This window comes from Hippocampus bargibanti, linkage group LG06, assembly GCF_051943395.1.
Source record: "Hippocampus bargibanti isolate YZ-2025 linkage group LG06, ASM5194339v1, whole genome shotgun sequence".
Lineage (NCBI taxonomy): Eukaryota > Metazoa > Chordata > Actinopteri > Syngnathiformes > Syngnathidae > Hippocampus > Hippocampus bargibanti.
The window spans coordinates 13,994,016-14,015,317 of NC_142739.1; the positions used below are offsets into that span (position 1 = coordinate 13,994,016).

Here is a 21,302-nt window from a genome sequence, read left to right on the forward strand (position 1 = left end):
TGAATAATTGCACTGAGAATCTTCAGCACAACAACACTATTGTCATTACCGTTATCATCCACTTTATGTCAGCGTGCGAACAGATGATGGTACATGACACACACACACACACACACACACACACACACACACACACACACACACACACACACACACACACACACACACACACACACACACACACACACACACAGACTGGAACATGGGTCTAGACGACAGTGGCAATGACTAAATGCACACGAACACTATCACTGCCTCATCAGTTGTAAGGTGATGACAGGCTTGGGTTTGCTAGGTGGCGAAATGAAACAGCTTGGAGGCCACTGACTCATATTCTTCCTGCTCAAGCAGGACGGAGAGTTTGATTATGTTGCTTTTTTTTAGTCTGCCTTCATGTGCAGACAATGAAGTGTGCGACATTATGGGAGTAATACAGCTTTAAATTGGCAAAACAAGTCACGAGTCTGAAACATCGATGTTCAGTAAGATCTTGTGAGTCATTAACTTAATAAAAGCAGTTTGAGCATTTGTTTGAAAGTGTTTGTTTTCACAGGTAAGAGATTTGGTGCTGCACATCCAGTATTCTCCCATCGCCGCCAAAGTCATTTCCTTATAAGCCTGGCTCACATACTTTTAAGTTTCGGTGACATTTCCATCCAGACTTCTGAGACACCAACCCCCGCATGTACCTGAAATTTGTTCGCAATCACCAAAGAGGCATGATTCAATGAAGTCTCAAGGAGGCCCTAATTTCCGATTGTTGAGTTTTTATGAGACACGGTGAATTCCATAGACAGCTGTTTGGAAAACATGGCACGCTTTAAACGTGACTAACCTTTGTGGCCCTATTGTTCATACTGAGAACAAGTCTAGCGCAAAGTGCACTCGATGTTCATGGATAACGTTGTTTTGGTATTTTTTTCCTACACTTGTACAGGTGGAAGACAGTGCAAGATAAAAATTACAATAAATCGTCCAATTAATAGATATATATGTAGTAATTCAAAGTGTTCCATGCCTGCTGCCGTTATACTTATAAATGATCGCATCCATCCTTGGAGCCCAGAATGTGTTTGTGCCTTGTTTAAATATTGTACACCAAAAGTGCCATAATACCAAGTGCCACGCCTGAGGCTTGCTTTTAGGTCTAAAATATTGTCTATTTTGGTCACCAAATTGCCAGCTATGCCAGGGGCGTGCAATCAAATACGCTGCACCGCCTAGCATGGTTCACTTGTCACAGGTGCGAGATGGTGGTGGACCCCCAAAAAGCAGGCGGGAAGGAGGAGCAGGATATACATGACACATATTAGAGTTGGTAGGAACTAAAAATAACAAGAACAAAAACAGTCTAAAGTAACAAAGAAATCTATGACTAAAAAATGACTGAAAACAAAGCTTTCATAACTTTACTGCTGTGTTTATCTCATAAACACAAAAGTGTTTATTCGTGAGTACATTAAAGAGAACCAACTAGCCTTTTTGGACTGCAAAGTAATTATAGAAGAGGACAGATAGTTAAAACAGTAGTCTTTAAAAGGCCACATAATGAAACAAACAATGACCCGACATGGAATGGTTGTTTTAACTGCCACTGATGACAATGACCAATACCTGTGCAGCTGCTCGAGGACCGACTTTGGAGACCCCTGATTTAGACCGTGCTTACAATAGACATCTTAGGTCATTACCACGGAGGCTTAGTCATGCTAATGAGGTGATACCAGTGCTAATGAGGCAATCGGAGTCAGGAGAGGACATTAAAGGTAATCAGACAGGACCAACGAGGTCATCGGATTGGCTTCAGCGAGTAGTCTACTGCTCCCCCAACCTCAGAGCAAGGACCTATTAGAGCAGAGGTCTGGAACCACCACCTCTGTCCATTAGGAATATACATATACATAGATATACAGTATGTAGGGCCAGAGTGACCAGCACAACTTTAGTTTGCTGACGAAGCTCTTCGGATGCGCAGCGAAATGTCCGACATCTTCAAAGAAGTACAGATGACGGCTGAAGAAACCTTTTTCTCGATTCCAAAAACATGCATGTTTGGTTCATTGGATACACTGAAGTTCCTCCTAAATCAGACATGGGCAATCTACGGCCCGACATACGCCCCATTAGGCTTTTATTCCGGCCCGCCGAACTTGTCCAAATTATCGTTAAAACAGTGTCTGAAACTCATGACAAAAATGTTAGCGGACAGCAGGGCAGACAACCTGCCCCATATTCCAGGTATCCACGAAATAGTATGTAAATGCCATATCTTGCATATTCCTTGAGACAAATGTATTAACTGATAAGGGCCTTTTTTCACGCTTGAAAGAGAGTTAATACATTGGGCTGTAGTGTTCTTACTGTGCTGTGAGGTTTGCACACACTACATTTAATACTTTAGGTTTAGTATATCTGGCCCAAACACTCCCTCCAAATGGTCCTGCCACTCTGTCAAATTTTTCAACTCAATGTGGCCCACGAGTCAAAAAGTTTGCCTACCCCTGTCCTAAATGGTTGTCAATATGTCTCACACCCTTCACGTCGCATGATGATGCCCCTAAACTAAAAATTGTCTCCCTGTATCTTGCTCTATGTTCATAGATTTGGGAATAAACCCAATTGAGATTTGTCTTTACTTTAAAGAGACATTCCAAAGCCCCTTCTTAACATAATCACACCTAATTTCAAACTCATTTTGTTTTTATTTAGTGCAGAACAGAGAGTGTCATTCCAAAATGAAATATTCATTTCCACTTGATAATAGACCCTGCTTTCAGAGCTCATTGTTTGATTTCTTGTATCACTAACCCGACAAGTCTGAAAATGAAATTGGGAAGACAATGTGAGTCATATGCTTTTTGTGAAGAAGCCTTTTTTTGTGATGTCAAGATAGCAATATAAGGTAAAATAGCAGCATGAACAAGCAGCCCGGTTTAGCAACCAACCTTTTTTTTGAGGGCCAAGAATTCCAGTTGACAGCAACAGTGAAATTTTAAGATTTACATGATTTTTACAGTCAAAACGGCTCTCTGAATTTGACACCCTTGCTTTATAGATTTGCCACATTTCACCTTCAAGAAAAGAAAATAGCTCCAGTCTTTCACGTTTCGGTTTGCGACCAACGAGTGGCACTGTAGGGCCCAGCCTGCAGTTTCACAGGCGGTGGCCGTTTTAATCAATGGCAGTTACAAGGACTCCCGGCATGATCATTCAGTGTCGGGTCATTGTTTGTGTCACCCTGTCATGTTTGTTTTATCTTGTCATGTTTCAGTCATAGTTTTGTTTGCTACTTTTGACCTTTTTGTTCTTGTGACTTTGTTGTTTGAGATTTTGTTCCATCTGGCTTTATTTAACACAGTTTGTCAAATATACCCTGCTCCCCCCTTCTGCCTGCTTTTTGGGGGTCCACCTACACCACCACCCTGTATATCGTGACAGTCATCTCAAAAGTCTTTCATGGGGGTGACATCACAATGATCCTGTAGGGATAAGTCATCCAAACATGACATTATGAATGTACTTAACGTGTGGGGCACATGCAGAGGACCTTTTCAAAAAACATTATTTACTAAAGCTAAACTATGAGGAGTGTCCGCAAACATTTGTCCTTATAGTGTGCATCATATTTCCAACGCAAACATTTGCTGACACAATATTCTTGAGCCCACTACACACACACACTCATGTGTGTGTGTGTATATATATATATATATATATATATATATATATATATATATATATATATATATATATATATATATATATATATATATATATATATATATATATATATATATATATATATATATATATATACCTGAGACAATTCAACACATAACTGCAGGGTGTAAGATGCTGGCAGGGAAAGCCTACATGGAGCGCCATAACCAGGTGGCTGGCATAGTCTACCGAAACATCTGTGCAGAGTATGGTCTGGAAACCCCAAGGTCAAAATGGGAAACACCTCCCAGGGTAGTCGAGAATGACCGAGCAAAGATCCTGTGGGACTTCCAGATACAGACTGACAAGATGGTAATGGCCAACCAACCAGATATCATGGTCATAGATAAAGGGCAGACGAAAGCCGTTGTCGTGGATGTAGCGTTCCCGAGTGATGGAAACATCAGAAAGAAGGAACATGAGAAAATCGAGAGATACCAAGGGCTCAGAGAGGAGCTGGAGAGAGCCTGGAAGGTAAAAGTGACAGTCGTGCCTGTGGTGGTCGGAGCACTCGCGGCAGTGACCCCCAAGCAGAACCCTCAAGCTTCCTGGCCTCCTATATATATATATATATATATATATATATATATATATACACACACACAAACCCACACACCTATTATTCTTAACAATTTGGCGTTCCCTCTGTGCAGTGTGTTCTCCTTGTTCCCCTAGGAAGGATTTTAAGGCACACTGGAGTGTAAGGTTCACCTTCAATTAATGGTGTATAAAGAAATGGTGTATAATACATTTTCAAACCGTTTTCATATACTGCATAAGCCGCACCGAGTATAAGGCGCAGCTTCAGTGAATGACAAAGGTTTTCCAAATATCTCATCTCATCTCATCTCATTTTCCGTACCGCTTATTCCTCATTAGGGTCGCGGGGGTTGCTGGAGCCTATCTCAGCTGTCTTCGGGCACGAGGCGGGGGGCACCCTGAATTGGTTGCCAGCATATAATACATAAATATCTAAAAGTTTCCAAATATAAGGCACACCACATTATAATGTGCATTATTATGCGCTACTTCATGTACAGGGGGAAATAGAGTCAGTGGCTGCTGACAGTAGTTGCGAGACCTGTTGTGGCTCAATATTACTTCACATATAAGTCGCACCTGCATATAAAGCACATGGTCATGTTTTGGAGAAAATCAAGGCTTTTGGGTGCACCTTATACCCTGGAAAATATGGTATATATCTATGTGAGTTAACTTTCACTTCATTTACTCAACGTGTCAGTCAATGCCAATTTATACTCAGAGAAACGCTCCCGTGGAGATGTATGTCTGCATAAATTGTACACAAGACACATGTCTCACCTTTCCAATCAGTTTCTTCTTGATCTCTCTCTCTCTCTCTCTCTCTCTCTCTCTCTCTCTCTTTCCATCCAATCTGCTTCTCTCCAGTTTCAGAAAGTGACTTACAGTCAGGACTAACTGGAAATTTGGGAATATCACATATCACACGTTTCACTGGGAATGAAACATACACGCTCGGGTGGATGGATCTGTGCCTTCAAAGTTCACAGAGGTCCATCACTGACTGCACATCCACCCCTTTTCCCAAATGAGTGCACCACAACCTCCTGGCACTCATGTACCCTGAAGTTTACCTCTGCATCTTGGCATCAGTCTCTTCACCTCTCTCATTAGCTCTCCTGCGGCTTTGCTTTCCCTCTCCACATTTCTCCATGAAAATCACAATTCTACTCCGTGCTCTCCCCACTTCCGCTGCTCAGCTCCCTTTGCCTATTTTTCTTATCAATTCTGCGTTTCCTCTGTGCAGTGTGTTCCCCTTGTTTTCTCCAGAAGGATCAGCCCCGGGAGTGTATTGCACACACGCTACTGAGTGAGTGAGGGAGAAACTCGTCATTCAAGAGTCCTCATGGGAACAGGAATACACTCAGAAGTGGGCACTTACATGATACATTTTCCTGTGTCTGAGTGGATGTGCAGAGGCTGTTCTGCTTTCAGAGTCATCTTCTATCAGCCCAATTTTCTTCTTCTAAAAGCAACCGTTTATGTTGGTGAACTCGTGTGTGTGCTTGAGTGAGCGAGAAAGCAGGAATCTCACCAGATATGCACCTTGCATAGGGAAGAAAAAAGCAGCAAAAGGAATTCAAACGCAAATGTGTCTCTCAGAGAAGGCCTGGTTAAGGAAGAGTATTTCTAGAAATAGAGGACATTTTTTGTCAAGTAAAGTGCCAGATCGAAAGGCAAATAATAGATATTTTTCCTATGATGTCACACCACAGCCTCCGTGACGTATATCACTGCGTTATTTTGTTCCGGTGTGTTATTTTTTTTTCATCAATTTTTCTGAGAACATTTACTGTAAGGAAACGATTGTCTTTCCCAAATCAGCAGAGCTGATGTCATTCCGGCCAGATACCAAATCCGAACATGTGTGTTTATTTCTGAAAACCTCCTGAAATCCTCCACCTCTTCCTGGGCAATCGCCCCCTGATAGGGACTTGCCCCCCCCCCCCCCCCCCCCCCCCCCCCCCCCCCCCCCCGCGTCCCGTACCCGGTATGACTCTTGCTGATGCCTCACGAGATTCACACAAGGTGCGGGCACCCGCAAGGGCCCTCACTAAATTTGTCCTCCCGGTCTGAGGTATTGAAAACTTGATAGGTTACCAGTTTTAAATTTTAATAACTTGAAAAGCAGTATTTTAAGAACCATTTTAAGAACCATTGAAGGGCAGTTCTTGAGTCTAAACATTTTTTGTCTCGTATTGGACCCACCAAGTACAGGTAACATCGGTCGTAAAACAAACAAAAAAATGCAGTTGTGACTGGAAAGGCATTGGCAAACCACGCATTTGGAATATGGCCCTCATCCACTTTTTATTGCCACCACTCACATTCTAACAATAGAAACCAGCAATACTACATAAGCATACAATGTAACACCACTTGTACTAATACATAATCAATATTTATCAATGTTTTTATGAAAGTGTAACAACAACAATAATATTATTAATAACAATACTACCACTAATAATAATACTAATCAGACAGCTATTATTATTATTATATTATATTATATAATACAGTAAAGTCTCGTTATATCGATACTCAAGGGAGTCCGAAAAAATATCGATATAACCGGGACTATCGATATATCCGATCCTGCGCCGAACTGCATTAAACAAAAGCCGCCAAAAGAGGGCAGCCAAGCGCCATATAAGAAACGGAGCTGGCCATTAGCTCCCTTTTTTTTGGGAGATGTTCCCCCAATGTTGCCTCAAAATGGCACATATAATTCTTTAATGATTGTAAACATGTATGCTTTAATCTTCAGAACTACAGTGTATTTGAAACATATTCATAACTGGATGTGTAACAAGAAAGCATATTAGCCGAATCTGAAGCCATTGTTTGGATTCACAAGCAATGCAAGACGTCTTGGCGTGAAGTCATTTTTATTTGCATTTGAATAAAAAGTGACATCGGCTGTCCTTTAATACACAGTATGGAATGTTAATAATTTTCAAAATCATCGCGCTTCAGCAGACAAAACAAGAAACATTGTTGCAAAAAACGATTGCATTCATATACAGTACAGTGGGCATGTACATAACACAACAGGGAAACTGCAACGCTTACATCTTACTGTATTATGTATACAATTTAAAAAAGTCATCAATCTTCTGCTTCCCATTTTTACCTTTTAACACAAACACTTCAATCTCGTCTGCTACACACGAGCTAGCGTCTGAAAATGAAAATGGCTCTGCTACACGAGTGCTGGGCACGTAACCAAGTCACCTGACCAAGTCGACCAATGGCGCGACTGATGGCGTGACACGTAACCAAGACACGTGACCAAGTTGACCAATGGCGCGACCGATGGCGTGTCACGTGACAAAGTCACACGGCCAAGTCGACCAATAGCGCGACCGATGGCAGCTCATGTGACCAAGTGAACCAATGGCGCGACCGATGGCGGCTCACGTAACAAGACACGTGACCAAGTTGACCAATGGCGCGACGGATATATCGATGTAAACAACAAAAATGGCCGGCGGGGGATGAAAAGGAGCACCGTAATAACCGGATTATCGTAACAACCGGGTATCGTACTAAACGGTACTAATTATACATAAAAAGACTAGAAATGTGCAAGGGAAACGAAAATAATATCGTAATAAGCGGTACTATCGATATAACCGATATCGATATAACGAGACTTTACTGTAATAATAATAATAAGTGAGTATAGTTTTTGCTTTTTTGAATGTTGCTGTGCCGATGACCATTTTGTGTTTGGGAGCCTTTTACTGAGTGAGTTGCTTGTTCTGTAGCCACAAAGGGACATAAGTCTTCTTGTGCCGGTCCCAAGTCCGGATAAATACAGAGGGTTGTGTCAGGAAGGGCATCCGAGGTAAAAGCTTGGCCAAAACATACATGTGGATCAAACCTCTAAATATGGAGGACACTGATTTGCTGTGGCAACCCCTTGAAGGGAAAAGCCGAAAGGAAAAGAAGAATATTCTTATTCTTATTCTTATTATTAATAATAATAATAATAATAGTGTTTGTACTGAGGCGACCCGGTAGTCGAGTGGTTAGCACACCGGCATCACAGTGCAGAGGACGCCGGTTCGTGTCCCGGTCCGGCCTCCCTGTGTGGAATTTGCATGTTCTCCCCGGGCCTGCGTGGGTTTTCTCCCACACTCCAAAAACATGCATAGCAGGCAGATTGACCACTCCAAATTGTCCCTAGGTGTGAGTGACTATGTTATGTCTTTGTATGCCCTGCAATTGGCTGGCAACCAATTCAGGGTGTCCCCCGCCTCGTGCCCGAAGACAGCTGAGATAGGCTCCAGCGACCCTAATAAGCAGTACGGAAAATGGATGGATGGATGAATGTTTGTACTTTGTTTAAATTGGCTGTAAAACGTGTTTTTCCTCTAGACAGCTAATCATGGAAAACTGCTAAAGTCAACAAGGGCATCAGGAGAGCGGATTTGAAATCTCTTTGGTTGATGGAACAGTCCCATTGTTATCATCATTACATCAACTAGCGCTACTGATTCGAGAGGGTGAAGCAGATTAGAATGACATTGTAGTCTGGAGTGCTGAAATATGATCGGACAAAAATAAATAAATCTACAATCTACATGTACTGACTCAAAACAGTACAGCCAAGTGTAAAGAATAGAATATTCTGAATAAAGCAATAACATTCATGGATGACAAATGGAATTTAGGTGGAAAATGGTGGAGGGTAGTGCAACAGATGAGCCTCGCTGGCCCTGACAGCACGCCATCGTCTACAAATACAGCTGGAATGTGCCCATAAGTACTACCACGCCAGTAATATCTTGCGTTTTCTACAACTGTGATGATTGTTGTCACAAGTCATCCACGTTGAGTGTGCCCATCACCACGATGATGCTGACGCTTACCTTCCAGGGTCACGTCCTTGCCTGCCCGTTTGAGCGCTTGCACCGCTTCGTCGTGGCTCGCGTCCCTCAAGTTGACCCCGTTCACGGACAGGATGGCGTCTCCAACGTACAGAGCCTGCGCCTGGTCTGCAGCCAACCCTTTGAAGATCTTGCTGATCAGGATCGGCATCTTATTCTCCCTGCCGCCTTTAATGCTGATCCCCAGTCCGCCGACGTCCTGCTTGGTCACCTGAACGCACCGTTTCCGGTTGGCGATGATCTCCGGCACAGCCGCGAGCGGGTCCGGCAGCCTTGCACCGTTGTTGGAATTGTTGTTGTCGAGGTAGGATCCATTGGTGACCACTCCGTTGGACTTGACGGCGTCGTCCTCGCAGCTCAACGTCAGCGCCTCCTCGTTTAAGTGCACCCAAACTTCGTGCCAGCGAGCCCGCACCAAAACCTCCAAAAATCCACTTTCCTGCACTCTCGCCGGAACTACGGCCATGTTTGAAGCATGTCTTCAGAACAGCTTGATCCAGAGGTGCCGGACTTTGACCCGCACAACTTTTCTCCGCGCGACCCTGAGCGAGTAGCACTCTGCCACAGGTTGCGGAGGTGTGCGTGTGCGTGCGTGCGTGCGTATGCGTGTGTTGGGTGGAGTTTGCTCCCTGCTATCAGGCGATCATACTACCTCAGATGGAACTACACGAGAATAAAGAATCCCCAAAATGTGCGCTTTCTCCTTTGCACTGTCCAAAATCGTCAATGTGGCGACACATTTACAGTATATACCACCGTGCTATCTAAAGTACGACATTCGATTTGGCATTATCAATTTACCATGATTTGATAATTTCAAAATTTATATACTACGTATTTTGGTTTAAAACGGAAATCAGTCGAATTGAAGTCCACAATCCTTTGCTGTCTATCCGTTGGGTTCGTGTGCGAGCACAGATGGAGGTGTGGGGTCGGTTGCGCGCGCCCAGGAATGCGCCCTCTCCGGTTTTTTGACATTTAGAAAGAAAGAAAGAACGGCATAAAGAAATATCATTCTTAACCATCGTCGTCATCATCAATCTCACCATTAACATCGCAATTAAAAATTAAGATTTTATGCATTGGATGCACATATACAGTTGAACACCACAATAGCAAGTGTGTGGGAACTTTCTAAAAAAGGAGCTATAAGGTGAGTGATGTTGCTATGACACCTACTGGTGTGATAGAATACTTACTCTTACGAAATTAACCATATAGTGCAGTGTTTTTCAACCTTTTTTGAACCAGGGCACGTTTTTTTTTACATTGTATTTTTTTTGCGGCACACCACGAACCATCTCGCAGGAAAGAGGCGTGTGGCGTGTTGCCACACGGACGAATCTTAAATTACCCTCCCAGTCTTTTCAGAACGGACACAGGGCAATGACGTAACATTGGCAGAAAATGATTAATAAATGTTTGTTAAAAAAATATTTGAAAAAGGGGCATTGGATAGTTTCTCACGGCACACCCGACGGTCTCTCACGACACACTAGTTTGCCGCGGCACAGTGGTTGAAAATCACTGGTATTGTGCCATATATCGTCACCTTATTAACCTTACTTAAAAAATATGATGCTGGCTGCCACTGCTACATATTTTGTTCAAGGGACCATATCACAATAAATGTCACAAAAAATGAAATTAGTTCTGTTTCTTATGTTCTCTTGAGAAAATGGTGTGGACTTAGTGACTTTAAAAAGTTTTCAATATAAAGACGGAAAATGGTTGGTTAAATCCGATGAACAGTCAAAATACTGTTTGACGCACCCGAATTAATGCACAAAACTGCACAGAAAAGTTCAGGAGACTTTTTTTAAAATAAAAGTTCTTCATTAGAAGTGAAACAAGCAAGGACTGGATAAAGTTGATTTCCCGGTCCAATTTCAACACACTGTCAAGTTTAATAGTTTAAGGTTATTAGCCAGGAGGGCCAATTCTATGGGATTGGGTGTCTGTGACCAAATACCATCACTTCTGTCTTATTTTCATTGAAACTCAAGACATTTTGTGCCATCTTATTTTTTTCCAGACAGGATAAAAGTGGTCTCAAAAAGTAAGCGTCTTTTTCTGCTCAGGAGGACATAGTTATAGACATGGTAATCCGCATCGTAGTGGAAGGAAATACCACGTTCAATGAACCGTTAGCGTCCGCTGCTGGACAGAGAAGAAAATGCAGACAGAAATGAAAGATACGCTCGAGTTTTATCGTTATTACAGTACATATACTGTATTTAGACATTACTAGGTTGAGAATGTCTATTATTTGAAAAATATGTTAGTGTTAATGTGAACACGAATTATCGATTGTTTTTTTATTTATTATTGTTATTTTTTTCACACGATCGTATCCGAAGATGGCTGCGATACCAGCCATTTTCGTACACTAGGCGGGGGACACCCTTGAATTGGTTCGAACTCATAACCTCTGCAGTGACAAAGTGACACTCGCCTACTAAGCCGCCCACCCCTCACATAAAATAGCTAGGGGCAAAAACACAAAACATATTTGATACAAAAATACATTTATTTTTAAAGGACTCTATGGACAATAAGCAGAGAGGGGTTAGAAAGCTTTTACCAAACAAAACATGAGATTTTGAGGCAAACATGAGAAGCGCATGCACACACACACACACACACACACACACACACACACACACACACACACACACACACACACACACACGCACGCACGCACGCACGCACGCACGCACGCACGCACACACACACACACACACACACGCACACACACACACACACACACACACACACACACACACAGAAAATACAACTGTTATAGCAAGTTTTAACAAAAATCTTTGTCATTAATACGCGGACTTAAATGTGCAGCTATTCTTGTGTTATAAGCCAGACACAACAAGGAGGAAAGGGGGAATCAGGCAGATGTCAGAAATGACACAAAGTCCCAATAATGACCTCTGATCAAAGGTTGAGCCCTTTGTTTAGGGCCAGGTCACGGAGCAGGGTCCAGCAATTTTCAACAAGGCATCCCATACTCGGAAACTGTCAACTAAACACTTCTGTAGGAATTATAAGGTAATAATGTTTGGTTAAGATTTTTACATAACACTTTAGACTCTCAGGAAAGGGCTTACATTTTGATTTCAGTTTTTGTTTTACACTAAAATGCCCGCAGGGCTAACTGAAGCCATCCAATTTGCCAAGTGACACTCACACAGCAAAGACTCTGTCTTGTGTTATCCCATAAATGCTCTCATGATACATTGTGAATCTTTGAATTATAAATCTGATCTCCAAAAGAGGAGAGACTCATTATGTCACCTGTGCTTTCACTTTAAATGAAAACTAACTTTTGTTTATACACAGAAGAGTCAAATTTGTTGCTTGCATATTTTGGACGAAAGAAGAGTTGATACAACTCATATTTAAAATTTTGCACAAGAATTTGTCCAACACAAAGGAATTCCAAATCATGAATTCACTAATTGGCCGTTATGATAAAAGCTTAGACCTATACCGTCATCCCACTGTAGCCCAGCTCCGAAGGCTGCCACACTGCGTTGTCCCGCGGGCAGTTTCTGTGGCAGACGCAACTCAGGATCACCATGATTGGCCTCTTGCTGGTTTTACCGCCGGCGCACGTGACCTCAACCAGGGCTGTCTTGGTTCTGTGTGGGGTGCAGCAACGGCCGTCTGTGCAGGAGCCGCAGTAGCGAGGTTTGTAGGCCTGGACGCTGGTGCAGTTCTTCTGGGAGAATTGGACGGCTGCATCGCTCCTTACCATTCTTTGGCATTTACTACTTATCTGAGGTCATAATGTGAAAGGCAAACAGTATTTTAGCTCTATATTAAGTCCCACAATATATAGTTAATTTTCCACACACCATGTGCAGTATGTTCTCCTCAGGCCAATTTGAAACATTCACAAAACTTGTCTTAATCAACAGATCTTTCAAAAAATATCATGGGGTAATCTTTAATCTTATACATTATGCTATTAGTTTTTGTTTGGCACCCATCCCAAAATAAGCGCAATTTCAAGGTTACCTTTGGCTGTGTCTGGTCCCGTTGGTCATGACAGGATCTGATCATGCACCACCGGCTCTGCTTCACCAGCTCACAACGGCGATTCTTGTTGGTGACCCTGGTGGAGACCCCCATGCCGCATGTCCGAGAGCAGGCCCCCCACTCTGTGGTCTGCTCGATGCAGTTCAAACTGGGATCCCAGGAGTCAAAGCTCACCGTTTCCTCTTGACGAAAGGCTACAGGAACACGTGTAAGCAAGGCAGGTTAAAAACATTCAAATTAGACTTTCAACTAAAAAAAAGGAAAAAAATAAAAATAAATCATAGAATCACATGAGTGCTACACATTTGTGATTGAGGTGATAACACTCTCTTTCCTGTGTTGTGCATCATTCTGGCCTCTTCTCCTGACAGGTCAGAGCTAAGTAAATAACCTTTCAACTCTGAGTGTCTCACACTGGTGTGACGTCAGGAGTGTATATTTCAAGTCTGAGGATGACTGTGTGTCTCTGCATGTGGCACATTCATCAAATCCAAGATGAAAATGGTTACCAGCCAATAACTGTACAGTATTTTACGCACTATAAGGCACATCTCAAAGCATTCCATTGTCACATCTCGTTGCCATCCGGGGCGCGCCCCGCCCCTCCTGTCACCTCCTCCGCCAATCCTGGGAGACGGCCCCTCCAATCATCGTACACCTGGGTTCCCACAGCTGATTGTCGTTTCACTGATGGTGCCTTCTGACTATATCTGTCTCGCGCTCACTACCGTCTCCGTCGGAGTATTTTTGGTCATTGCCGTTTCCACTTCCGTGTTGCCAGGTCTGCTATCATTCAGTTATCTTCCTTCACTCATCCCTGTTTGTTATTATTTGATGCTTTGTCCAGTAAAGACTCTTTATCCATCCAAGCCTGTCACGCCGTGTATTTCGGGTCCTTCCCTAACACCAAGAGTCCGTCGCTCGAGGTCTGCCTCCTAGCACTCGAGCGATCCTCACACAATACTCCGACCACCCATGGACCCCGCCGGCGTTGACAGGTATTTTACCGCCCTTGTACAAGAGGCGGAGCGTTCGAGCCAGCTGGCCCAGGCGATTGAGGAAATGCGCCACGCCACTACCTCGCTGGCTCAACGCCTCAAGGAGATGGAAAAGTGCATCGCCACCCTCTCTGTTCCTTCCCCCCCGCCCGTGGGCAGGCGCACGCCCCCGCTACCCCAACCCTCACGCTACGCAGGCGAAACCGAGCGCTGCGCTCAATTCCTAATGCAGTGTGCGCTCGTGTTTGAACAACATCCTGACGCCTACGTTAGCGATGAGGCTAAGGTAGCCTTCATCACCAGCCTGCTCGCGGGTGAAGCCGAATCATGGGTGCTGGCGGTACGAGAGTCCCAACCGGAGCTGTGCGCCTCGTATCCGGACTTCTTAGCCGAGATTCGCCGGGTGTTTCACCATCCAGTGACGGAGGTCGAGGCGGAAGGGAGAATCCTCGACTGCGTCCAAGGGGCCCGTTCGGCCGCAGAATACTCCGTCGCTTTCCGGATCCAGGCCGCTGGCAGCGGCTACGGCGACCGAGCGTTGAGGGGGGTGTTTCGTCGCGGCTTGAATTCCGACCTAAAGGATGAGTTGGCTACCCGCGACGCCGGCACCACCTTCGACGACCTCGTCGGGATTGTCATCGGCTTGGATCAGCGTCTTCGAGAGCGGCGAAAGGAGCTGAGCGACCGACGGCCCGAGGTACCCCGAAGCCGACCCCGGTCGACCACACCCGGCAGCGACCGCGCGCAGCCCCAGGAGGGACTCTTTGAACCGATGGTGATAGGGGGGGGAGACGACCGCGCCAACCCGAGGGCTCGTCGCACCCGAGGCCCCCAGCCTAGGACCCACGGCCAATGTAAGTCCCCGCCGAAACGGAATCCGTTGGGGGCTAAGTCCACTACACGAGTCACACGGTTGGAGCTGGAGAGTGAACTATTTGGCCCCTCCAGCTCCCAAAGAGTGCGGGCACTAGTGGACTCGGGGGCCGACGGGTGCATTATCGACCCCCACCTGGCCGACCTGCTGGGCTGCCGACTTTTAGATCTCCTTCCCCCTAAGGAGATCGTCGACCTGGATGGCCGATTATTAGCCCGGGTCACCCACCTCACGGCCCCACTTAAGCTCCGAGTGGCAGGCAACCATGTGGAGCACCGCCAATTTCTTGTTATGCCCTCCCGGAACGCGCCATTGGTCTTGGGTCTCCCCTGGCTCAAGGCCCATGACCCATCCATTTCTTGGGAGGGCCCCACCATTCAGGGCTGGAGCCCCTACTGCTACGCTAACTGCCTGCGGTCCGCTACGGCAGGGCGTAACCCCTCCCGCGGTGGCCCGCCCGAGGCCATCTGCCTCAAAGGCGTGCCACATTGCTACCACGACCTGCGGGAGGTGTTCAGCAAAGACAACGCCCAATCCCTGCCGCCCCACCGACCGTATGACTGTGCTATAGACTTGCAGCCAGGGGCTCCATTACCGGACTCCAGACTTTACCATATTTCTCAACCGGAACGGGAAGCCCTGAGCACTTACATAGACTCCTCTCTAGCGGCAGGACTCATTCGGCCGTCGCGTTCCCCGCTGGGCGCAGGGTTTTTCTTTATCGACAAGAAGGACGGATCCCTGCGCCCATGCGTTGACTACCGGGGCCTGAACGACATCACCATCCGCAACAAATACCCTCTCCCCCTCATGGATTCGGCCTTTGCGCCCCTTCAGTCCGCCACCATTTTTTCTAAATTAGATCTTCGCAGCGCCTACCATTTGGTCCGAATCCGTGAGGGGGATGAATGGAAAACAGCCTTCAAGACGCCTTTAGGGCACTTTGAATACCTGGTGATGCCGTTCGGGCTCACGAACGCGCCTGCCGTATTCCAGAATTTAATTAATGATGTGCTCAGGGACTTCCTCAATGTTTTTGTTTTTGTTTACCTCGATGACATTCTTATTTTTTCTCGCTCTGCAGAAGAACACCGGCAACACGTCCGACGGGTCCTGGCGCGGCTCCTGCAAAACCGGCTCTATGTGAAGGCAGAGAAGTGTGACTTCCATGTCCGCTCTCTGTCGTTCCTGGGGTTTGTGGTGGAGCAGGGGCAGCTCAGGGCCGACCCCGCCAAAACCAAGGCGGTGGTGGAATGGCCGATCCCAAAGACGCGCAAGCAGCTTCAGCGGTTTTTGGGGTTTGCCAACTTCTACCGCCGCTTCATTCGCGGGTATAGTCAGAAGGCACTCCCCCTCACTAACCTCACGTCCACCAAGCTCCCTTTCAGGTGGACTCCCGATGCTGAGGGGGCTTTCAACCGCCTCCGTCGTGCCTTCACCAACCCCCCCGTTCTGCGTCATCCCGACCCGGATCTTCCGTTCACGGTCGAGGTTGACGCATCCGAGTCCGGAGTAGGGGCCGTCCTTTCCCAGCGCTCTCCCACCGACCAGAAGCTACGCCCATGCGCCTTCTTCTCCCGCCGGCTCAGCCCCGCCGAAGCCAATTACGACGTCGGCAATCGGGAACTGCTGGCGGTCGTCCTGGCCCTGCAGGAATGGAGACACTGGCTTGAGGGAGCTAAACACCCCTTCACCGTCTACACGGATCACAAGAACCTGGCGGCCATCCGGTCGGCCAAGAGACTTAACTCACGGCAGGCCCGATGGTCACTCTTCCTCACCCGTTTTGACTTTTCTCTCACCTACTGCCCAGGGTCACAGAACACCAAGCCCGACGCCCTATCCCGTATACATGAGCCGGCAGAAAGGGAGGAGACCACCGCCAACATCCTGCCGGCCCAGCGCATCCTGGGCGCCCTGAGGTGGGAGGTTGAGAGAAAAGTCCAACAAGTCCAGGGAACCACCACCATCCCCAGGGGCTGTCCCAAGGATCGCCTGTTCGTCCCCCCCCCTCTACGCACCGAGGTGCTCATCTGGGGGCACACATCTAAGATAGCTTGCCACCCGGGGGTCAACAGGACGATCCAACTCATCGCCCAACGGTTCTGGTGGCCGGGGTTTAGGAGGGACATCACCCTCTTCGTGAAGGCCTGCCCGACCTGCGCCCGTGGAAAGGCCTCCCACCAGCCCCCGGCCGGACTCCTCCAGCCCCTACCGGTTCCGTCCAGACCCTGGTCCCACATCTCCGTCGACTTCGTGACAGGCCTTCCCCCCTCCCGTGGCAAGACGGTCGTCCTCACCGTAGTGGACCGATTCTCCAAGTCGGCCCACTTCGTTCCGTTAACCAGGTTGCCGTCCGCCACCGAGACGGCTCAACTCCTGGTTAACCATGTCGTCCGTCTCCACGGGATTCCGACGAACATCGTGTCGGATCGGGGACCGCAGTTCGTGTCCAAGGTATGGAAGCGTTTCTGTCGGTCCCTAGGGGCATCGGCGAGCCTGTCGTCTGGGTACCACCCCCAGACCAACGGACAGACGGAGAGGAAGAACCAGGACCTGGAGGCGGCCCTCCAGTGCGTGTGCCTCCACAACCCGGCGTCGTGGGCCCTGCACCTACCCTGGGTGGAGTACGCCCACAACTCCCTGGTCTCCGCAGCCACAGGTCGGTCCCCATTCATGTCCGCCTGTGGCTATCAGCCGCCCTTATTTCCCACACAGGAAGGCCAGGTGGAGGTCCCGTCTATCGATCATCACCTCAGACGGGCCCACAGAGTCTGGAAGGAGACCAGGGACGCCCTGTCACGCACCGCATCCCGGAACCGGCGGGTGGCAGACCGCCATCGACGGCAAGCACCCAGCTACCAGGTCGGGCAGGAGGTCTGGCTATCCACGAAGGACCTTCGGCTGGCAGGGTCCTCGGCCAAGCTGGGCCCACGCTTCACGGGTCCCTTCCCCATCGAGGCCATCCTCAGCCCGGTCTCGGTGAGGCTCCGGCTACCACCCACCATGCGGATCCACCCCGTGTTTCATGTTTCCCTCCTCAAGCCAGTGGAGACCAGCCCCTTAGCCCCCACGCCCGCCCCCCCACCTCCCCCCCGGATATTGGACGACGGACCAGTCTACACCGTGCGGGAGATACTGGACTCCAGGCGCAGGGGCAGAGGAGTGCAGTACCTGGTCGACTGGGAGGGCTATGGACCTGAGGAACGTCAATGGGTCCCACGTGCCTGGATCCTCGACCCATCCCTCACCCGGGCGTTCCATGCGGCTCACCCATCCAAGCCTGGGGGGCCGCCGAGAGGCGTCCCTTGAGGGGGGGGCACTGTCACATCTCGTTGCCATCCGGGGCGCGCCCCGCCCCTCCTGTCACCTCCTCCGCCAATCCTGGGAGACGGCCCCTCCAATCATCGTACACCTGGGTTCCCACAGCTGATTGTCGTTTCACTGATGGTGCCTTCTGACTATATCTGTCTCGCGCTCACTACCGTCTCCGTCGGAGTATTTTTGGTCATTGCCGTTTCCACTTCCGTGTTGCCAGGTCTGCTATCATTCAGTTATCTTCCTTCACTCATCCCTGTTTGTTATTATTTGATGCTTTGTCCAGTAAAGACTCTTTATCCATCCAAGCCTGTCACGCCGTGTATTTCGGGTCCTTCCCTAACACCAAGAGTCCGTCGCTCGAGGTCTGCCTCCTAGCACTCGAGCGATCGTCATATCCATTTTCTCAAAAGTCAACAGTAGATGTTATAATCCAATGTGACTTGTATATGGATTAATATTCTGATTTCAGATTTCTTGGGTGTAATATTTTAATTGTTCTATAAAGCATGATGTTCTAGCTGCCGTTGTTGTGAAAGCTCTACATAAATAAAGCTATTGAATTCTCTATAGTGTCCCTCCATCTAGTGGATACATAGCGGTACTGCAGCCATGATTGTAGCTTCTATTCTATGCACCTTATACGTGAAAACAGTTTTAAAATACTGGTAGGCAATTCATTGAAAGTGCGCGTTATGCTCCGAAGCGCCTTGTCATATGTAGGGCTACTGGAGCCTATCACAGCCGTCTTCGTACACTAGGTGGGGGACACCATGAATTGGTTGCCAGCCAATCGCAGGGCACACAGAGACAAACAACCGAGGGACAATTTGAAGTGTTCAATCAGCCTGCCATGCATATTTTTGAAATGTGGGAGGAAACTGAAGGACTCGAAAAAAATCCGGGGAGAACATGCCAACTCCACACAGGGAGGGCGGAGAGGGATTTGAACTTACGACTTCTGCACTGTAGAGTCTAACCACCGGACTACCGGGCCGCCCACATTATATTATTATTAGGTGCAAAAAAAAACCTAAAAATAATAATAATAATCTTGGTCTGGAAGATCACAGGAAAAAAATCTGCACAGTTCACTTGCGTCATTGATGAAATGAAAAAAATAAATAACACCTGTGTTTTTTTTGTTTAATATATACTGTATGATTTCAATGTTGCGTAGCAAAGTGGACACACCCTTGGCATGAATCAGTGCCAAATATTACTTTACATATAAGGTGCACCTGTGTATAAGGCACAGGGTCATCTTTTCAAGAAAATCAAGGCTTTTGGGTGCGCCTTACACACTGGAAAATACGGTATCCCTCATTAAAAAAAATGTCCCAAACCAGATTTAGAAACAAATCTCCAACTTTCTCAATCAGATATCAGGAGTATTATCTTTGTCGAGGCAGACCAACTTTTGCATCTGGATGGATGTTTCCAGAGTGCACAGAATAAAAAGCTTTCCTACCTGCCATAGCAAATCCTCCCAGTGCACTGGCTTCAGCCGGGGAGTCGCACACCCACTTCTCGCAGCATTCCCCAGGGATGTGGACCCGGCGTGGCATGGGGCAGTCGGGTCCCGGCAGCATGACGTCAACGTTACAGCGCGATACGCAGCCGATCTGCCCCTGGTGACATATGCACTGGTGCTTGCAGCTGGGGAAGAAGGTCTGTCCGTTCTGGTAGACCACACCATCCAGAAGACAGATGTCTCCTTCATGAGCTGGGAGGCCAAGACCATCACACAACCAGGAATCGTGTTGTATTTATTTTCAATAACAATAACAATAACAATCTCAATAACAGCGCATCGCGCAGTCTGACTCACCAACGCATATGCCCGTCTTTTTTTGTTCTCCAATGGTGTAGTCACAGTGTAGGCCTTTCCGTGAGTCGCAGGGATTCGTTTCAGAACAAGCCTGACCTCTCTGGCGAGCGCACACAAGGCAGCAGGCGCAGTCGTCCAGGATAAGGGGCACCCCGGGAAAACAGATTGGGGGCTCCTCCGAGCACTGGCATCTTTGTGGACACTCTTGCGAGCGGGCGAATGTAAACACCTGATTGGGGTAAACAAAAGCAATGCTTTTTTAATGTGTACACATTGTCCAAATGTAACATGCAGAACATTTTGTCAGCAATGTGAAGAAGACAAAGTAAAACATTGAACAATTTTGCAAACTGTGAAGTAAAGGAAGCCAGGTGAGTAATTTTAAGTTGAAATGTCCTTCATGATACATGCCATTTCTTTTAGCCATTCGGGAGCAATGCTTATTAGAAGGACATCGTTAATAAGTGTCATATTTATTGAAACAATCCATTTAAAAAAAGGCAGTAAGAATTTACCAGGTCAAAATAATTGTGATATTTAAAAAAAAATTTAAAGGCCGCTCACAGTTAAAAAAAAAAAAAAAAAGAATACCAAGATTTTCTGAAAAACGTGATTCCTACCTGAGCAGTCAAGCATATGACAAAAAGAGCTCTATGACGCACAGAAGTCATAGTTTCAGCATGCAGTGCTGAGGGAAAAACAAAAATCAGTGTCAAAAATTTCTATGCTGAAGCTGGCTTGAGTCCGAGAATTGAGGGTTGACGTTTCCCTCCACTCCCTGTCTCTAACTTGGGTCAAAGCAGAAGGTTGCACACTCTTTGTCGTTGTGTCTCAGGATTGAGGTGGGGAGGACCTTATATAGAGGAGTTGTACCGTGGCCACCATGACGACCAATCGCGAGGAATGTCATGCCCAAAGTGTTTGAGGAGGACCTTCTGCCAAAAGAGATTCCCCAACGGACAATTTATACCTTAAAATCCAAATAAGAGCAGGAATACTGTTTTAATTTATTGCATCAAATGAAAACTTGAACACTTTAATGCGTACTCATCAAGACATTCTAG

At 46.9% G+C, this 21,302-nt stretch overlaps 2 protein-coding genes across 2 annotated transcripts in view; both read right to left on the reverse strand.

Moving 5' to 3' along the window:
• Positions 1-10,035, reverse strand: part of sntb1 (syntrophin, basic 1) — a 46,492-nt gene extending 36,457 nt beyond the window's left edge. Inside the window, exon 1 of the mRNA XM_088998124.1 lies at positions 9,144-10,035. Within this exon, the coding sequence (XP_088854250.1) occupies positions 9,144-9,627 (484 nt within the window). The 5' untranslated portion in view covers positions 9,628-10,035. The remainder of the gene's footprint in view (positions 1-9,143) is intronic.
• A 948-nt stretch (positions 10,036-10,983) lies between these two features.
• LOC148896573 (CCN family member 3-like) lies at positions 10,984-21,053 on the reverse strand. Its single transcript, XM_088999267.1, has 5 exons — positions 20,859-21,053; positions 20,239-20,467; positions 19,879-20,133; positions 13,197-13,411; positions 10,984-12,954 (listed from the first exon to the last, which is right to left on the reverse strand). Exons 1-5 carry the CDS (start codon positions 20,907-20,909, stop codon positions 12,661-12,663), a joined length of 1,044 nt encoding a protein of 347 aa, XP_088855393.1. The 5' UTR covers positions 20,910-21,053; the 3' UTR covers positions 10,984-12,660.
• Between the last annotated feature and the right edge of the window lie 249 nt (positions 21,054-21,302).